The sequence below is a fragment of the Falco punctatus genome, assembly GCF_963210335.1.
Source record: "Falco punctatus genome assembly, chromosome: 6".
NCBI classification, from domain to species: Eukaryota; Metazoa; Chordata; class Aves; order Falconiformes; family Falconidae; genus Falco; species Falco punctatus.
In genome coordinates, this window is record NC_137585.1 from 14,076,333 (window position 1) to 14,098,080 (window position 21,748).

At 37.7% G+C, this 21,748-nt stretch overlaps 1 protein-coding gene across 6 annotated transcripts in view; it reads right to left on the minus strand.

Moving 5' to 3' along the window:
• The window catches only part of ATXN10 (ataxin 10), a 142,788-nt gene that overhangs the window by 101,105 nt on the left and 19,935 nt on the right, over positions 1 to 21,748 (minus strand). For all 6 annotated transcript variants that reach the window (XM_080393369.1, XM_080393368.1, XM_080393370.1 and 3 more), the window contains exons 4-6: positions 14,191 to 14,287; positions 13,095 to 13,259; positions 841 to 921 (exon numbers count right to left, since the gene is read on the minus strand). In XM_080393369.1, coding sequence (XP_080249495.1) covers positions 841 to 921; positions 13,095 to 13,259; positions 14,191 to 14,287 — 343 coding nt within the window. The remainder of the gene's footprint in view (positions 1 to 840; positions 922 to 13,094; positions 13,260 to 14,190; positions 14,288 to 21,748) is intronic.

The following is a 21,748-nucleotide window of genomic DNA, read 5'->3' on the forward strand; positions in this document are numbered from 1 at the left end:
CTAAGGCATTGCTTTGTTTACTACTTTGTCTTTCACCTGCAAAAACTATAGGAGGAACTTGCAGTTCCCCTGGGCTAATGGGGAATAAAGCAGCCATGCTGAATACATAAACAAGATTCAAAATCTTCAAGTAGTTGCAGAAGCTGTAGACTTCTAGTGCAGGATTCCCCAAAACTGATTATTCTAACAAAATTTTTCATCTTTCCCAATTCTCATTTAACACAATTGTAAACAAGCATTTTTCCAATTACAGCAGTGGCCATTTCTCATCCATTCAGCATAGATTTATTTAAACACCTGAAGGAAAACTAGCCAGTTTATTTCAGGGTTAAGGTTTGTTGAAGCATTTTATGTTTTCAATAGTGGAAATACTAAAAGATTAAGTAAACATGGGCATCTGTACATCTACATTTTTCAGATTCTGCTAACCAGTATTAGACACACTTCCAACTTTAGTAAAGGCTTCCTTTTAATTTCTTGTAATTACAACAGGAGTATGAACAGCTGAGGACATTTCAAATACAGCTGCAAAACACTGCAGGGTGTGGTGCTCTTATGAAATCAAGACACAGGCATGAAATTTTTTTATTTTTTATTTTTTTTTAAGTATTTCTTTACCAAGTAATGGCGCCAACCTGGATTCTGCAACCCTACATAAATCACTGCCAGTTGTGGCTAAGCTGTAATGTTAACCAACCAATTTAAAACCATTACTGACATAGAAACATGTATTTAGAGATTTTGTGCCAACTATGAAACCACACAGTTTTTCAATCATGTGAACAGGATACTCTATATGGAATGCTAAATACTAAAAGCCACATTGGTTTTTGGGGTTACCTTTCTTGATTGCTCAGTTTGGCATAGAGGGCTGTTACCAACTCCGGACATTTCAGCAAATGGTCTGTAACAATCAAGAACCTAAAAAAAAAAAAAAAAAAAAAAAAAAAAAGTGTTACTGGTGCTACACAAACAGCATCTACATTTACTCCAAATAGTGATGGCTGTTTTTACTTGTAGATGACCATGTGATACGCTTCTGGTCTATTTGCTAATAGATACACGTTGTCACAAAATAATCGCACATTGTTCTGCAGTAGTTTTGCTAATACAGCAATGGCCAGCTCCCATCAATTCAGCACACTTTAACTCAAATGCTTGAAGGGAAACTGGTTAGTGTTTTGCCAGTTATACAAAAGGCACACCCCAATTCAAATAATAAAATGCTTAACCAATTGTTTATGCATGTCAGCAAAAAGCCCAAACTCAAGCTTGAAAACTATTATGATACTTGTCACAACACTTTATGAACACCAAACAGTCAAAAAAGTGCAAATAATTTCTCTTTAAAAAAAAATATTGTAACAAAGCATCAAAGCAAACAGAAACTTGTCAGATGCAAGGCAGCAAAACACTGTTCACAACTTACAAAAAATACCCTCCTTGTGTAATAGGAACCTAAGCTGATAACCAAACTTAACTCCTTACTCTACAAGCCAGGTAGGTATGGTCAGTCTACCTTTGTGCTAAATCCAGTATTTACACCGATCACTTTCCCAAGCACCATTCACAGCAGTCGACAGCAGACGCTAGCTATTTAATTTCAACCCAAGCACCTACCTGCAGCATTATGCGGAAAAAACAAAGTATGTAAAAATATTTTTCTCTGCAAATTACATTCCTAGGAGTACTGAGAGTGTTATATATGTTGCATAGGTGTACGCATACTAAATTATGCATTTTTAAAGCAGCATGTCTAACTATTAAACATAAAATAATTACAGGTCAAAAAATCTCAGAGTATCCTCTGAGCTGATGAAGCTACTGTGAAAGAATAGCTAAAATAATATGAAAACCAAGCGATTTCAATATTCCTTCCACCTCCTCCTCCTTTTTCACTTTGCTGACAGCTTTTTATTTTGTGTATCTGTAATCTACTACGTAGCTAACAGAAAGATAGAACACAGAAGCCTCCCAGCTGTGATAAAGTATTTTTTGGATGAATGCTCAATGACAATTGGGAAAATAGGAGAACAAGAGGTCCAAAAGATTAATAGCTATTATATTTCTAACAGTAACTCTGGACTTAGCCAGCATCTGGTTCAGTTACTGTAAACTAGACTTTTTTAAGAGCGGGAGGGACAAGAAAAACTATTTAGTGCAGTGGGTTTTTTTTGTTTTGTTTTGTTTTTTTTTAATGCATTTGTACATACATTCAAGGAAAAAAAATTAGTATAAGTGTAGGGAATCATCAACTTCTGGCATTCTGAGCAGTGTAACATTGATTCAAGAGTTTCTCAACACAAATTTGAACCTACAGACTTCCCCAAAGTCAACAGCACAAATGTATTCCAACTGAGCAGCACAGACTCAATCATAACAACTGAATCAAGCCATCAGCAGGGTAGTCAAGGGGAACACTTTTACAGTTCCTGAACTGACAATTCACAGCATACAAGCCATCCAGCTGATAATGAAGTACAGTAAAAGTGCTTTTAAGGAAACAGTCTTGTCTGATTTTTCAATTTTGCAGTTGGAACCAAGACTTTAAATCTTAATTTTCTTGACTAAAATTACTTCAAGGAGATCTTGACTATTTGTCTTGTAGTTAAAGAAAGAGATCAATAATTATCACAAAAAGATCTAATGTTACTAGGTGCACGTTAGTGATTACTATTGCAAAGTGAAAGTCCTGTATTTTAGTCGTTACTTGGGTCTACACTCTTGTATTTATTCACACACCGCTTTCACATTCTGTGGACTAGACCTCTACTGCTTGAGGAGTTTGCAGTATTTCAGAATAACGTTTCTGCTTATGAAAGAGCACAGACCTCTTTATATCCTTCTAACCCTTTTAGTTTCATGACATGATGTAACACCTTAGAAATTTCTGCTTCTGTATTTAAGTTTCTCTTTTACCTTATCCACTTCCTGCATTACTGTGTCACACAGAATAGGGCACTGGCACATCTTTCAAGAGCATCACCAAGACATAACAGAATCAGCCGTGCAGTAAAGCACTTTCAGCTCTTGCTACCATGCCCAGAAATTCTGGTGGCAGTTAAGCAAGAGCGCAGCAAATTAAATATATCTTTAGTCCTCAGCTCTCCTGTTTTTCATTTGGGGTAGGGGAGAAGAGGAGGAAAAGTAAGACCATCCACAACTCTGAAATAAAAAGAGACTTCAGCTTTGGGATACTAACTGTATATGGCATTTCAGATGCACACAAAAGGCTTTGGTAGGAGATTTAAACTCTCTTTGGGAGCCAACAGTAGAACCACTGGGATATACTGAGGACCACTGTAATTCACTGAAGGAAATGGTGAAAATTAAAGTTGTTATGCAAGCGTAACACAGTAACAAATGAACAGTGTTAAATATGCCAATTTTCTTGATTTTTTAAAAACTGTTTGGCTAAAATCCTAAAAAAATCAAGTGCTTACATAGTAGATAAACACAGGAGATGTTCAGTTCAAAGACTTTACAACAGCACAAGGACTGCATTGTACCAAACTGAACTTGAGAAGAAGCCAAGATGAAACAGTATAAGCTACATTTGTGCTCAGTATATTCCAAATGACCACTAAGCTTGCTCCAATCAAAGCCGGGTGTAAGCAATCAACTTTATAATCAAATGTCATGCTCAATATTAAGTTGATTTGATCCCATTAACAAGTCTAGAGAACAGTGTCCTCAGTCTCAGAAAATGAGGAAGAAAACCCCCAGGAATTTTTTAGAAGAGAATCATCATGTCTTTTTCTATTTGATAAGCAAACTTCTCTTCCAATCTCAAAACCAAAAGCATTTTTCATCATCCTAAAATAATGTCACTCTATCCAAAATATTGAATAAGAACAAAAGAGCTATGTTTACTGTTGTTTAACAAACAAATGCAACAAATCATCCACACTTTTGGAGGAAAAAAAAACCCTTAAGACAGCTAACCTTTCAAAGCCATAATCACCAGCCTTTGTAGATGCTAAAAAAGCAATTATGCCACATGAGAAATGGTATGGGACCAGAACATATATTAGAAGCAGAGGTATTTTTTGTCCTTGTACAAGAAAATATGCACCCTACCAAAACTAAGAAACAAGTATAAAGCTATTTAATAACAAAAGGAACACATGCACTGTCACAAAGATCAAAGAAACTAGGTAATTCACCCCAAACACCAGCACTCAAAAGAACAAGGAAACACATTTCCATACTAAGGCTCAACCCAAAGTTATCAAGGACCACAATACTCCTCTCCTGAGCTGAATCAAGCACAACAGTGAATATCCTGCCATCCTCAAAAGGCATTACCCATAATGAATGCATCCCCCTTACAGGCCACGATACTGGTCACCAAGTCAACTCTCAGGTTTAGAAGACTGAATTCAGATTGTCTGTAACATTTCTTTGATTCAGAAGACACTCCCATTCAATCTGATAGCTACATCTGAAAGGCACTAACAATAGATTTTTACTTATGTGTGAAGTTGGAATTTTTTTTTTCCATAAAAGGTAACAAGAAAAAACTAGAAGACTATTAGAAACACAATCACTTCTTGCTCCTCCTTCTCCACAAAATATACAAGAAAGGGTGACAAGACAAACATGTGAGACTGGGCTTTGAAAGACAGAGAAAATCTGTGCCAAGACACTGCTACTGCAAACAGAAAGTAGAAGCTGCTCAGATCTTTACAATTAAGGAAACTTTTTCAATTGTCATTACTATTTAAAACCACAGTTGAACTTGGAACCTGCAACATAACTCCAACTTTCCTGGAATTAAAAAAAAGAATTACTTACTGAAGAGTACAAGAAGGGGGTGGGGGACACCCTAAACTGTCAGAGAGGAGAGAGAGTTGCCAGCCCAAAATGAAAAGAAAAAAAAAAAAAGTCAGATTTTCTGGTTTCTCTACCACATGCATACCAATTAAGCAACAAGCACTCTACTGAGGAGATCCATCGTTGCCTTTAAATCTGTGCCCATGGGCGAGACTCCTTGCCACAGGAGCACTAGTTTCTGTCCACACTTCTTTCCATAAGCCAGGACAAAAATCACCAAAGGCAAAAAATGGGGAGGGGGAGCCCCACATCCTAATCTTTACAGTCATCATTGAGCTGTGGTTTCAAAAAGAGAAAGTGGATGTTCAGAAAATCTTACTTCCAATGCCAAACAGCTGACCACACTCTTAATAACGTTTTTCTGGAAGCCAAAAGAGTATTATGGCTCTTATTTTAAAATGGAGGATTTTTGTTCCTTGCTCTTTAGGAATCAAAAATACAACCTGTTTTTTCTTTCCATAGTAGCTACGCTGCCCCATGCACACGCTTGGAAAAACTGATGACACAGGCTATACTCTCATCTCTAATGGAACCACCAAAGTATTTCTAAAATAAACAGCTTTTAGAATACACATTGGTCGCGGTTAGGATAAATTATAATGTAATTTTGTACTACTTTTTCCTAATTATTTTACAAAACACATATGTTTGCAGGTTCAATATTCTAAAATAGACCTCGTGTGGCATTCTGTGCTGGTTTCTCTTCTAAATACAGTAGCTTCTAAACTGTCACACACTTTTCTGCTGTTGATTAATACCAACCCAAAAGGGAGTGGATGTGGATGTGTGGGAAAACAGAGGAATGACTTTTGTAAAGGATCCACAATTTGCCAGATCTAAGGCATAGTGCTCTGCATGTTTTAAGAAAGAGTTTTTACTAAAAAAAAAAAAAAAGGCACTGCCTTTTCAGCACAATGCACATATGATGCAGGATATTGCTTTGCTTGCTTCTTCCTTTGGAACTGCAAGGAGTTTGTTACAGAGGACTCTGGACTCTTCAGACCCTGGTATAGAGTGCGTAGGAAATACATTTCAGTTACTGAACAGTGTATTCCAGCTTTGTTTCCCAAATGAAGGATATGACCAACTCCCTGATAGCATCCTTCGGTAGGCAGCAACTGTTGAAAGCAAGCAGCAATGAAAAAAGAGAATTAGCTTATGCAGTAAGTATATCTGCTTACATTTGTAAAATATGTTCAACTTAGTATGTCAGCACACCATTACAGAGGTATATTGGAAAGATGGAAGATACACAGAAACAAATTGTCTCACGAGGGCTTGAAAACTGTGCTCATCCCTTTGAATAGAAAGAGAGGATGAAAACATAAGGGTGGAGGAAGCAGAAACAAATGATGCATCAAGCAGAAAAACCAATCACAGTTTAAGAGACAGATCTTCTGCTGTTAGGGGAGAGATAGAAAGGAACTAAGTAATACTAAAAGAAAAAAAGTATCACAAGAAGTTGGAAGCAACATGAAGTTCAGAGGTTTAAAAACCTTCCACGTGCAAGGCAGTATTTCAGAGGGAATGCTAATCACACAACAGCGATCATGAGCAGAGCAAGCTGGAAGCAACAGATAGTAACCAACCCCTGAAAGGGCGAGCCTATATTAAAGGACAGTCTCAGGACTAACAACAGGACAGGAATGGTCAGTCACCCATGCACCAGGCTGTAGCAGCATGGAAGTCTTTCACCAAAGTTAGAGGGTATTCTTAAGCTAATAGCCTAGGTAGCAGCTGCATATTGCAAAGAACAACATGTTTTCTAGAAGACAACTGCACAGCAAAGAACTGTCAAGGAGATAGGATCATTTAATTAGTGTATGCCATAAATCAAATCACAGAAAGGAAACTAACTTGTTTCTGCAGAGCCAGTGTCTTTGCAAAGACATATGCTTTGAAGTATATTCTGTAACATCATACTCCCTGAAACTTTCTGAAAGCAGGAAGCTCTGGGCACTTTGCAAGCCCAACTACAGATCCAAACATTCAGGACAAGACAGGTAAGTTTCAACGGCTTTCAGTCCTGAAAACTTCCAGTTTCTTATTGCTCTAAGATTTTAGCCAAAAGCTACAAAACAAAGGGGTATACAGCCAAGGCAGGCAATGTTTTGAAGAACCTCAGCTGGAGATACACAATCTGCCTCCTCAGATCATTGCTCTTGGGAGTTAGACCAGCAGCAGCAAACTGGGAAGAGCTCCTAGTATTCAAGATTACATGATTGCTAACCTGAAACAAGTTCAGGAGCTGTGTTGATTAGAAATTTAGAAGGAGTTTAAAAATACATTGTCTAATATATGTTAATTAATACTATTTTTAAAAGCCACTCAGCTTCTAGTATTAAAGATGGCAAAGGTAGCAACATTAACAAAAATCTTGGAGCTGTTTAGAGAATGAAGCTTCTAAAAGAGCAAGAGGAAGAGCTATCAGTTCTTAAATCAAGACAGTATGTATTAAATGTGTGAATTACATTCTGCAACTTCACAGATTTCAAAGATAGTAGCAATTAATGATGCTTACAAGTAACCACAGGCTTAATGAAATGAGCCTTCAGACCAGATGGTCTGAATAAACAGGTATGATCATACAAGGACTGAATACAAAATTTGACCAGGGCAATCCGTATAGAACTGACTTCCTTTTTAAATTTATTACCTATTCTTAGCTCATAGCATGCCACAGAAAATAACAAAAAGTGTACACTCATGAAGACACACATAGATGCATGCACACCACTGCACTGTTACCTCCCTTTCTTCCAAGTTCTGAGGCAATTTTTGTTACATTGTCAATCACAAACTCTTAAAAAATGCATCAGTGCTTACAGTCTCAAAATTTTACTATCCTGATCTGCAAAATAGCTCTGTTTCAAAAACTGCTTAAGAAGTGGATGGCTTGGCTTCCCACCACTGATTAGACTCAGAAGTTGCTAAACTGAGGCCTTATCTCCCATAACTCACCCCTCTCAGGAAACATAGCCAACACTTCAGCTATCCCCTCTTCCCCTGCAGAAGATCCTTGTCTTCTACTGAATGTCTTGTGATGTGAAAAGTAGGCAAATGAACAGGAAAGTTCTAAAAAGCTATATCCTGCCTTTAAAGATGCTTCCTCTGCTCTCTTTAACTAAGAGAGGGGTTTATGGCAGACAGAGGAACTGCAAAAGTTTTGCTACCCACAGCTGCTTCTAAAAAAGGAGCTGAGGTACTGCTCAGAATAATCTCACATTTCCTCTGACAAAAACTCCCTACAGAACTGCTGTGCGACTGGAGGGAAAATCCAAAGGCGTCACAGTTGGAAAGAGATTCCTCCTGAACCTTCCCTAAGGACTTTTCCAGCTTGGAGATGGAAAACTGGACTCTAACCATGAATGTGGGATCATGAACAGAGGATGAATTGCCAACTCACCAAAAAAAGACTTTAAAGATGTGCTTGCCCTCCTGTGATAGGTGAAGAATAGAAAACTCAACATGTGCTAGCCAAAAGGAGTAGTGAGGACCCCATGGCAGAGACTACAGTTCAACCAGTGGACTTAAATTCAAATATTTGCCCTGGATGTCCTCTGTCTGTCCTAACAGTTCAGGGCAGCAATTGCAAAAATAACTTGAGCATTGTAAGTGTTTATTTGTGGAATTCATTGGATACTAACTTAGTGGAACATTAAGTCATAAATTTCAGTGCACAATAAAAGAAAAGGGAATAAAATAGTGAATAAAAGTTTTGCTATAACCAAAACTCGCCTGGTTATTCAAAAAAGGTTTTCAATACCTAAAAGCAGCATTTGATAGCAAGAAAGCCCAGCCAAGAGGAATAAACACACATGGCATTCACTTCTTACTCAGTGTAATAAGAAACCGGATGCTCCAGCTGAGAGACAAGAAGGTAGGCAGGAATTAAGTAATATTTTTAACTTTAAAAGTAAGAACATCTTAGTTTCAGTAATTTGTGAGTCCAGTGGCGAGAATAACCTCCTGAAATAAGAACAGTTTGTATTTCAGCTCTAACCATATAATGCCATCACAGCTGCTTAAATATGGTTGCTGTGCACTTTGTTAGCTGTGGTGCAAGGGACCCAAATCTTTACAACAAAGTACTGGCTCTGTTGCAAATACCGCGGCTATGTAAATTCGTTTAAGCAATCCTAGTGGTATGTACTTCAGTGAGAACTGAAGTACAGCTCCAAATTTTCAATGAATTGCTGACCAAATATTTTTTCTACAGTCCAGCCAGAGAGGCGTCCCAAAGCTTAGCTCTGACTTTGTAAGAAAAGGGACAGAAACCTTTTCATGCACTTTTACTTAACTATCTCTCACGCGTATTCTTCTGATCAGAAAGTAACACAGATCTGCGATGAGGAGGGGAAACAAAGTGTTCTAGTAATGAACCAAGAATTAGTTAAAAACGGGAAGATTATATGTGATGATAAAAATCGACACCAAACCAAAAGCAGCAATATACCAGAGTCTAAACTTATTCTAAACATATCGCCAAAGCAGCAACAACTGTGTCTCTCTTTCAAACACCTAGTCGCAGAAAACTGTAATCCATTCAATATCCAAAATTAGTTTAGAAATAAAAGGCTCTAATGAAAGAATAGGCATTATCAGCACAAGGCACATGCAAACCTTGACAATTTCAAAAGCTGTCCTAAAGAGACAGCGTTACTACATGTCAGGACCAACACTGACCCAAGGACAAACCTTAGATTTTCACCTATTGTCAAAAAAAAATTATCTTACAGTCAAGACAAGTCACAACCAAAGTGAATAACATTACTTCTACCAAAACAAGAAATCCTGTTTTCTGTTCACAGCAAAGTATTTGTTAGCCATTTCTGGACAGTGCCTGCTCTGCTTGATCACAGGAACAGAGCAGCACTTCATACTAGTAAATGGAGAGCAGTAAAAAGTTCCCAACAGTTTCCTACAGAAAATAGATGCAACGTGGCTGACATCTGTAGAGCTTTACCCTACATTTGTTGAACCAGCAGAGAAAACAGCTCGAGTAGGCAGGACATGACAGCACAAGAGCTGATTAGCTTGCTTCCTGCTGCTCAGCAATAGGAAAACAGCAAGCAAGCAAGCAACACAAGGCATCACTACATTACATGATTGTATCTCACAGTAGAGCGTACCTCTTTGGCTAGCTCAGGTCAGCTCCCCTGGCTGTGTCCCTTCCCAGTCTCTTGTGCCCTTCCATCCCTCTTGATGGCAGGTCCCAAGAAACCAAAAAATCCTTGACTTAGTATAAACAATACCCAGCAACAACTAAAACCATCAGTGCGTTATTATCACTGTTCTCACATCAGAGCCAAAACACAGCACTGTATCAGCTACTAAGAAGAAAGTTAACTCCATTCTGGCCAAAACCAGGACACCATCCATGTTTATCTCACAGTAGAAAGACTCACGCTAATAGAAGAAACAGGCTTTCAGACTCAACTCAAGAATTCCTTCAAAACAAACCAATTCTAATAATTCAGAAAAAGAGAAGACTATTTGGACTGGGAGGTTCACCTGTGTGACATCAGTTGTAATACTCTTAAAACACTCTTACAGTATGTGCTTTACAAATGGGAAAATGAAAGCAAAATGCAAAGAAGAATCCAATACACAAGCTGCAGGTACCTTGTGAAAATGTAGTCATTCACAGGATTAAACAAATACCCTCTGTAATTAAAGCTAAAGTAAGAACAACTTGTTGCCTAAGAAATACATGCTGTGTTAGTACTGCCAACAAGAAAAAACCTCTTGAGAGTGGGGGGCGGGGGAGGGAACAAAAAAAAATTAAAAAAAGGTATTGCAAGACTTTACAATGATTGTTCTACTTGTATCAAGACTACTAACTTTGTAGGCTCCTCCAAACCCTTCACTACACAGAAATACACCATGCAGTACATGCTCACAAGATGCATGTATGGTCTAAGATAAAAGCATTACATTAGTGTAACATACTGACCTATGGCCAACTGGAAGAGAGGAAAAGAAAAAAAAAAAAGAAAGAAAAATCATAACTAAAGTCAGGAAAAAAAATTGATTTTGTTTAAATCAGTGCTGCATAAGGGCTGGTACACACTAGCAGATTTCCATTGAAAATACAAAAAATAAACTTCTTACACCAATGTGTTCAGGTGTTTTTTTTAAATAAAAAAGTATTGAAAATGTTACTTTCTTACCTCCTCTCTGCACCAAGTAGACCAAAGATATTAAAAGTATTCTAATACATAAATATCATAGTTTCTTTCAGGATGGAAATCACTTTCTTGATGAATATGAGGGAGAACCAGAGAGTAAATGTGTTTCTTGAGATGGGAGATATTAAAAAAAAAAAATAATGGAGGAGTAGAAGAAAAAATGAAGTTGGGATCAAGAAATGGGGGAAACAGGAACAAGATGAATCACAAAAGGGCTCTAGAGCTACAAAGAGACAGAAAAATCAGCCCCTTCCTAGCAAGGAATTATCTTTGCCATTTCCAAGGTAACGCCATTTGAATACCTACTCAATGTCTGATACTGCACTGTTGCAGTACAGTTTTGGTTTAGATTTTGCACTTGTGAATGCATGTTACTTGTGTTGACTTGAAAACAGTGCCAACATTACTAAAAGATTTCCATTTATACTTCGGTTCAAGGTGACTGTATAAAATGCCAAGAAGCTTATACTACAAACTCGTTACTTTTTCCTTCAGTTGGGAAAACCGCTAATGCAGTTTGAGACTTAACTAGGCAATGATAAAGTACCATGAAAAACCCCCAAATGTATTATCTAATTAATGCCTGGAAGATATTCCAATGCTTTTTTGTATATTCCCTTTATGAGGAACTCAGGTTCTGACAGGAATCAGAGGGCAAACATTCTGCAAGTGCCTTATGGTAGAATTCCTCTTTTCTACCCATTTCTTTTCCTTCATCATGGTCTTACATGTTGTATAGAAGTTTGCCCCTTTTTAATTTCAAGAGTATGCTGAAGAGAGACAGTTTCCCAGCCACAACAAACATTCATAGTGGAGGTAAGATATTTTCATTGTAACATCAACAGAATGCACTTCAGATGAGAAAGATCGGGGAAACTGATACCTCCGCATTTATTTGGATACTGCATTTATTCTGCAATCACCTTTAAAATATAAATTTCACATCATGACAACCTCTTCCAGCTCCCCCGGCTTTCTTATCTCAGTCAAAATTCATTTCGGTATATCTTCAATACAAAGAAAAAGAAGGATAATCAAGATATTTATCTGAAAAGCAATCTTTCACGTGTTTATATTGACAGATGGCAAAACTAAAGACTCAGTTTGTCACTTCTGAAAAAGTCTGGTCACCTGCCCATCAAACTTTGAGTTTGCTTTCTGAAAACTATTTATGTCCTAAGCAAATTGACCTGGTTATGAAAAAACCCCAGCCACTAACAAATATTAAACTGTTTTTTCAGTACAAAAGCAAACAATTAAATGGCATTTGCTTTTCATTCAATCATCTTAACTGTGTTTAGAGACCTTCCAAATAGCTAGTAAAACACCAACAATTCTTCCTAATTAAAGTTTTTAATTTAAACATGACCTTCAAAACAATGCTACAAGAACATACAAACTATCCTTTTTATTCTCCCTGGAATGCATGATGTAACAATTAACTGAACGCGTGTCCTTGCTGATGCAGGGCAGAGAATTTCTCAGATGTGTAACTGACAGCAATAGTTACAAGAGTGCCCATTAGCACAAAACACCAAAGCTCATTGGCATCAAACCACTGATTAGGTGCTCTTAAAGTACAAAAATGAAACGTGCAATATTAACAAAATAAAACACCTCTGTTATGGTATAAAAATGACTGCATGTTGCACTAGACAACAGACCTGTAAAAAAGAAAAAACCCACTACATTTTATATAGTGCTCACGACCATTAGTCATACAAGTCTTCCTAGCATGACCCACTAACTGAAGTCTGTAAGACTGTTTTCTGTGTTAACTTTATTTCAAAAATCCCCACAAACCAACATACAAATACAAATTCGTTTGCATTCTAGACCATGACTTTAAAATTCCTGTCTATATCCTCAACAAAAATGTAGTTTTATTTTAGCAGCAATCAAAATAGTCAGTGAAAGTAGCCTGGACATAATACCAAATTACTAACTTCTGAATAGATCTTCATTTACTACTAAGCAGTGTCACAAATTTAGATATTTTAATACAGAGATTTACACTAGAGAAACACCTAATTAAGAGGGGGAAAAAATAAATCTAAAGATACATACGACCACTCAGACTCCAGCTGCTCTTTGTAGACTTTCAGGACATGAAGAGCCACAGCCAAGTTCCCAGGATCCAGTAGCTCTCTCACTTTCTCTGAATTAAGGCAGGTGAACAGAACCATACAACAATAGGCAACAATTTTCTCATCACTGTACGTTAAGCATGTCCTTCAAAGAGAAGAGTGAAGACAGCATGTTAAAAGCGACCCTGGAAAAACAGACTAGTGGCATTCAGCTTGTTGAGGAGTTGTTCTTTACTGTCTTCTAGAGGATCATGAATTTGTCATTGCCTAAGAGGGACAGAAGTCATCTGCAAAGAAAAACATCCAACTCTTAGGTGAAGGTCAAACTTAACAGGCAATTTACAAAACTAATGCTAAATTTGAGCTAACTGGAGATCTAAAATTGGGTGAAACCATAATAATTGTCTGCTTCTCTTATCATAAGGGCTTTCTATATCCAGTGCTGACAAGTGGGCTCCAAAAACACACAGAATGGTCATCAAATCGAATGAATGTGTCTTTGCTACTAGCTCACTATGAAAAATTTGGCCAAACACATAAACAATATTGTCGTGCATCTGCACAAAATCATTTATGTAATATTTCATTACACATATGTCATCAAACCTCCAGAAATATATTCTGGTGAGGTTAGGAGGGGAAGCAAAATGATTGGAAGAGACAAAGATTAATTCACTTCCGTAGATTCCAGCTTACTCACAAATACTGACAGGTCTGCACAGCAGCAAAGTGGACAAAGAAAAAGCTGTGTTCTTGGAAAGTAATATAACTACTTGAAAACACATCTGAAATAAAGCTTATGTTTGAAGCCCATACTTTTAAATAGTTTTCTTCACGTTTCTGTTAAATGAAATCAATTTACTGTTAGTTTAGAACAAGCAGGTTTTTTTAAAGGTCCTGACCCCTGCAGTTGACTAACAAAAAAAAACAGCTACAGGATATGGTCTCAACCATCCCATTCTCAAAGTTATTTTTCAAAGCTTCATGGTGCTAGTGGAAGCACAGCTATCATGTACAAAAGATTTGACTATAACCACAGAAATTACATTAGAAAAAAAACCCGCATCCATGCTTACAAGAAGAGATCTGGGAAAGCACACTTCCAAATGCTATTCTGGGAATCTCCATTTCCTGTTGCAATGTTTCCAAGAAACTGGAGACTACAACGAAGAGCTGAAAAAAACCCAGAAAAATATATTAACAGGAATTCAAAGAAACACTAATAAGTTTCATATAAATGACAAAACTTCAGTATTACAGCTATACACTGCAGAGTCCACCTCAATTAGGCTCTGGGCACAGTATTTCACTGCTACTGTACATAAATACTTGCATTCTCTTCTAGAATAATTTGTACGCTATGTATTAGAGTTATACCCAAAACAAACTTTTTTTTCCTCAGACTTATACGAATATGAAACATTGGTTACTAGTGATTACAAGAACTAATTGACTGTAAAGGTTTAAGACAGGCTGAAGTCAATGAAAGCTTGGAGCTACAGTCAGTAGAAACTGAGGCAGACCCATGCTGAACAAGTGCCTGCCACATAGCAGTAGCCATTTTGCCTCTTCCAGACCTGAGGTGGCTTTCCCTGTCATATTAAATCAACACAAATAGTCTGCCTGTCATCACCTGAACTCTGCAAGAGCAGCTCTGCCTGCTGCTAAGAGAATTCCCCTGGCACCTTCCCTAAGCTGGCCAGAGACAGCTTGAAAATTTTGTTGCAGCAGGTAAAGCCACAGCAAAAGAACTGAATCTGTTCCCTTGCCAGCCACATTAAATTCTATTTGGCCGGACAAATCATTATATAATATGATGATGTGCCCAGTACTTTCTCATTTCTAACCCTGAAAACTTAAAGCCAGTACATAATTCATGAGAAAAAAAAAGCATGAACCCACAAATGTCACAAAATCAAAACAATTCTTTGGCCCTATTGACAGCTCTCAACAGCCTGGCCATTATTGATAGGTTGGAAAAGAAATAAAATTAAATGTTATAATGCAGTTTAACAGATATTACAAACAGCAGCCTACTACGGATGGAGGTGGCTGATATTCCCAGGTTCTGCAAATATAAAATTAGGTCTCTTTGAATCTGTGCCAGCTGGCAGGCAGATTTCCTACAGAGGTCTTGGCATATGTCCTCTTGAGAACAAAAAGAAAGCAAGTCTAAAACAAGGTCACTTGGTCTTAGGGAATAGTAATATTTTTTTTCCATATATATTTTTTAATCCCAAAATATGTATGTCCTCTCCATAATGTATTTTGAATCATGTCCTCCTTTATGCTTTCGTTCTTAATATCTCTGTTCCCTCTCCCTGCACATCTGCACTTTTTTATTATTTTCTGCTTGTCATTATGCTTACGCTTCTCCCATCCATCTGGTTCCCATCCTGCTGACTCAGAATTTTTTTGAAGGACAGCAAGCATGGGCGCGCAACTCTTCTAGCAGACATTTTATGTAAATACTTCCCTTCTAGAAAAAACTAACAAGGCAGTCAATCCTAGGAATAGTGTATTAGCTCTTTTAGTGAACTCCTTACCTACTCTACTATGAGAAAGATCTTTCAGAGACACATGAGGTTGGTTGATTTTACTCCAATATTTACCTGAATTTTGCTTGACCTTCTTCAGCTATCAATTACACCTTGGTCATTAAAAGATCAAGATCTCAAAAAATATTACAGACTATGTAGATATATAAAAAGTTAAAGATCTTTTAAAAGTAGCCATCCTTACTGTGACAAGGATGAAATGCTATGAACACATTTGCAATACAATAATAAATATCTAGAAGTTCTCCAGCCATCACACACTGGAGTCTTAATTTTTGTGAAAGCAACTAACACTGCCCTTGTTCAGTCGTTGATGTCCTGAACAAGCAATAAGGATCCCAGAAAAGGGCACGATTCTGTGGATGTACCATGGAAATAAACCAGCTTCATCTGTAAGTGCTTGTTTTTAACCAGTAGTGGTTAACATTTTTATTTTAAAGGACACAAATCAATATATGGGTAAGCAAATAATCTGTGAGACAAAAGTTAGTGTATCTATTCACAACTAAGCAGAAAAAGATGCCTTGATAATGCAACATTTCCCCATGCAAGTATAGCCTCACATGATGAATCTTGGCAATTCAAAAGATGTGATACTACAAACATCTGAAGTAACTAATGGAGCTATGCTGAGAATAAAGTACACACAGCAGCACACAATCTGTCCAATCAATTTATGTGCTCTGTCACAACTACAATGCAACTGCTGCCATCCATTCAATAAGCCATGTGTTTTCCTTTTTTTTCTTCCTCTTTTTCAGAAAAGAATTAAAAAAAAAAAACCAAGACTATTCCACTTTTTCCCTGAAAACTTACAGATCTTTATGAAGCTAAATAAATTGTCAAGCATTCTTTCCAGCTGCATTAGCTAGTATTTGGGAAACATTACTCATAATTATAAAAAAGTATTATTTTCCATAGGACTGATTTATTTAACATCTTAATCCACTCCATAGCTGCTGCTGTCTATAAGCACTGACTTTTACAAATGATTCTATCAGCACAGCTAAATTTTAATTTAAAAAATATCACACTGTGTGTGGTCAGGAAGACTATTTTTAACCTGATGGTCAACCACTGTCAAATTACACATACTAAGATGTAACTTCTGATATATAGATTGACCCTAGAGCTGAAGAAATTTTTTCCCCATTGAGTTGTCAATGGTTCCTATAAAAGCAGGATGTCCTTTAGCAAATGCAAATACTCAGATTACATGTTGCTTTCATAACCAGCCTGTAATGGGCTATGGAGAGTTTTCTAGGTTCTACAAAAATAACCTCTTTATACAATAAGGTAATGTGTTTAAGGGGAAACTTCTGGTACCTAGATTTTTGGCTACATGTAAAATGACCTTTTAGAGTCGCTCAATGCCACCCATGCAAAAGGTGGGGCAGCTGATACTTTATGGCGCTGCATGAGGATGGCTTAAACGCACTCCAGCAGTTCAGTACCTTCAAGACCACAGCTCCATTTGTTCATTTCAATCTCTTACCATCACATGCTACCTGAACCAAGCTCTAGCACACACTTTTCATTTCACAATTATACTGCAGTACTACCCAGATGGTCTGAAGGACACACACGAACCTTTCACAGGCCTGGCCCTGTGTCTTGCTCCTCACAAAAACATCATCTCACACAGTATCATTTGCTGAATCAGACTGTGTATCAGATGAAAACTTAAACCCGTGAAGTTATTATGACAAATATATTAAGCATTATGATTTTAAAACATAACACATTGTTTCTTTCGGCTCCACATGGTTAGGTGATAATACTTACAAAAAAATCTATTGATGTTCCAGTACTAAAGTTAGAAGAGTTTATTGCTGGTAGGCCTCTATCAGCTGCAATCTGTCCCCTCCACTGTCTTTCCTGATTACATGTCTACACACAACCATTACCTTATTGTAAAACATATTTTGCTGTAGTGTGTATTATTTAAATGTTTATATTCATACACATTTTCATGTCTTCCTTACAGAAGATGAGTTTTTTTGCTGATAGAGTTAACAATAATCAGATTTATCTTCCAAATTCCTCTACATTTTCTCCCATCAAGAACGGGAGGAGCCTGTGAACTTGCTCACCAATCACTTTGAAAAATCACTTTGACCTCAGCTGCAGAGTCTTAACAACAGTCGTGAAAAGATATTTCCATTTTTTTTACTTGGGGCAGACAGCACAGAGATAGTCATAAGCACAATCCTCTGCCTTTATTGGAGTTACATAGAGATACAAAATAAATCCAATCAAAGCTAAGCTGTACAACATCACCTGCCAGACTGCAAACACAAGGTTAGTGAATTTGCATATCTCTCTTTAATGCTTTGTTAACCATTAACTATGCATGAAAGATAAAGCTGGCATGCTCCCTCTACACTGGGGGGGAAGCATGCACAAAGATTTACAAGTACTTAAACCAAATTACAGCCTCCCAACAGCTTGTACACCTTTTAAGTTGCCTGCAAGCTTTGCAAACCTAAACTGTGGACTGCAAGCCATTACACAGACCACCCCTGGTTGTTTGTAAACAACGGCAGAATGTTTTGTGTTATATTGCCATCCCTGGAAAAATAAAACCTTCAACTCAGCATAAGGTGTAGACCTCTATTACTATAAATCATTAGTTTCCACCACTATCATCCGGTCATTGACTTGTTTCCTTGTGGCTGCGAGTTAAAGCAACTTCCAGTCATAAAGAGTTATTTGCCTCTTCACCACCATGAATCATACCGCAAATACTGATGAAAATGTATTTTCCTTGGAAAATAGTCTGTCTAGACTACTCAAATTGAATGCACAATATATATACGGGCTCTGTCATTTACAGTTATTAAAATAGTGCTTAGTACTTCATTTCTGTAAATAAAATGAACGTCTTGCTACCGATTATATTTCCACCTTGATCACACTGCACTTGCTGCAGTGCAGACTAGTAACCCATTTTTATCATCTGTGGAATACCAAGAATGTTGTGTTTAGTAAGTTTCTGTTCCCACTCCTCATCTCCTCTACCTCCAAAAGAAAGTAACACAATTTTTCTTTCTTTCCCTTCAAAAATGTCAGCTCTAACATTAACAGAACATTATGTGCACTGACTCAACAACCATTCTTTTCTTGGAAGATAAACATCTAGTCAAAATATCAACACTGTTCTGACTAAAAAGGAGGATTTGACTCAAAGGCAAGAGAAATCCCCACCATGCTATTAAAAATGTGGAAATACAAATGAATTAGAAGGAAGACGGAAAAAAGCATCAGACCACTCATCAAATTAGCCTCTGATGTAAATTAAGTTCTAATGAGATCTCATCATGGTAGATTCAAAAAGTTCATTTGTGCATTTACTAGAAAGTCAGTTTGTGCATTTACTAGAAAGTCAGTTTGACAGCCCACTGCCTGACATGAGATCAGTTTCATACTGAGTCAAATTCATACAGCGTTAGCAGTGCTTATTAAATACAGCAACAGGACCACTCACTTTATCTTCTGGTACTTTAATTGAATCATTTTATTTTTAGAAAGTATTCATCATAAGTGTGTTCATTTCTTTAATAAATTATCTGTTAAAGTCTAAAGGCATAATAAATAGGACTCCTGTTACATCCACACAAGTAGCAAAAATACATGCCAGAGAGTACTCTCCTATGTGAAGTGAAACATGTCTAAGTCCTTGCAGACTTGGGAACTGCATTTATAAGCTTCCTGAATGCATTAGGATGTAAAATCTTTTTTCTTGAATCAACCTATAAGTCACGCCTAAATCTAACAGACACTATCTCTTTAAAGACCCTGCTGTAGCAAAATCAGCAGGTTTGGAGTACTGGGGAGTCTCAATCTGGACTTAAACCATGCCAGGAAACCAAAAAAAAAAACAATAAAAAGGATTGGCCACCCACTATGTTATTCGTGGTATCTAACTATATGACACACTACTACATGATACCTTGTACAGGTCTGGAAAAAAAACATAAACCAAAACACAGAAAAAAAATTATTAACATATAAAATGCTAACCATGATTATGAGCAAATTTCTCCAATTATTTTTGATAGCATACTGTGGATGTTGTTTCATATAAACCAAAATTTCCACTGAAGAGCTTTTATTTAACCTAGAAAAGCTAAATGATCTTTTTCTGTAAGTCTGTGGAAAGGATACCAGACCTTTTTTCCCCCACCTTGGACCATTTATATTCCGTATCTGCCCAATAAATGGATCGTGGTCCTTTTGCAATAGACAGAGATCAACAAATAAACTTACATTTAGTATTTTTACTTGCATATCCACATTACTATACAGCAACAGTTACATCATCCACATTTTGGGGCATTACCATTTATTTATATATTTTTTATACCTATAAAGGCAGCTTGCCTCTTCTCATTGCCTTGTTACAGTCTCTTCTGTTTCACACGTGACATATGCCCAGAGGATGGAAGAAAAGGAAAGAACTTGATGTCTCCTGGTATAAATCTTGTAACTTTTCCTTTCTACACGGCCAATATTACCTAAAATTCTCACTGAAAAGCTAAGGATAGGCATGAGGCACTTCTCTCCAAGCCCAAAGCTGCTAATAAAAAAGGATGCGCAAAATGGAAAAAAAAATATTTCTGTAGCTTGTGACTGGAAAGCCACGCTTATAGACAGCCCTCTCCTTTTCTACCAGAAGAATGCTCGTGTAACTGGAGAGCCTGGAAGTTGTGCCATGGCAATGATAATCAAAAGGCCGAGAGAATGCCATGGTGAACTTCTACACAATTATACAGTATTTGGATTTTTATCCAAACAGGTGACAGTTTACTCAGAGACAAGCAGATGCCTCATACTGTTCTCTTTGCCCAGAACTTCCTTTGGCTCCTTCCCAACCCCCTTCCATCTTCACTTTCTCAGGAGGAAGAAGTACAGCATTCTTGGGCCTCTGCGGGAGACTCTCTAGTAGGGGCATTTCCTCTCAGTACATGTGAAAACAGTTAAGCTTCTTCCCTCTACATTATATTTAGGACGGTCTCAACTTTAAAGTTTGTTTGCCCCATTCTTCCCACCTTGATCTCATGATCGCAATGTCTCTGCTGGGAAAATCAAACCCAACCTAGATCCGGTCATATCCTGTAGGAATGTAATCTTTACAATAAATGTATCCCCTTATCTCTTCTCCTCCATCACAGCAGTGAGACAGGGTAGAAGCATGTGACCTGCACTATGCCCGTAATTGTGAATAACGACAGGATCTGTAAGAGTCAGTATATAAAACTGGCAAGCCCCACTGATGCCTGCCCTTCCCTGGCCAAAGCCTGGTGGCATGTTACGAGGTACCGAGCAGTTCCTCTTCCTGCCTTTGGCATAGAGGGAAGCTGGAAACGGCCACCGAGCAGCCGCTGCAAGGTAAGCTGATCAGAAATGTGATGGCCGGCTCACGCCAGAGCTGCCCTGTGCAGCTGCCGATTCAGTACAGTGCCTGAGCAGAGCGGAACCGCCACAGCCTTTCCACCAAAAGGAAAAGGCAGGGAACAAACTTCCCATCCAGAAGAGAACAGCAACTTTCCCCCCCACACACACCCCTTTATAGTCAGCCAATGGCAACCATCTTAAATCTACACTGATGTCTGCCGTTTGGATTCACCTATATTTATTCTGAAGGAGGGAAGGAGGGAAGGAGGGAGGGAGGGAGGGAGGGAGGGAGGGAGGGAGGGAGGGAGGGAGGGAGCTTACAGAACACTGTATTTAAAGTTCCACAGAAATATAGCCATCACTGTTCATTTCAAGACTCAACCAATGTAACCAAAACCCATTCTAATTAAATAGGCATCAGCAAACTCCCATTTCCTTTGTGCTCCAAGTGGTTATCAGTCCACATTATAAAACCACTATGCATGTGTCATAAATCAGCAACATCTTTGCAGGCTGTATTAGAAAGCCTCCAAATTGCAGGAGCAAGAGAAAAAAACAAAACAGCTATACACACTGCCTAAAAGCAGTACCAGCACCAAGAAAAGGGAAACCTACAAGACAGCCCACTGACCTAATAATTTTTATAACTTAAGGCTATCAGCTCAAGTTAGCCTCTCTC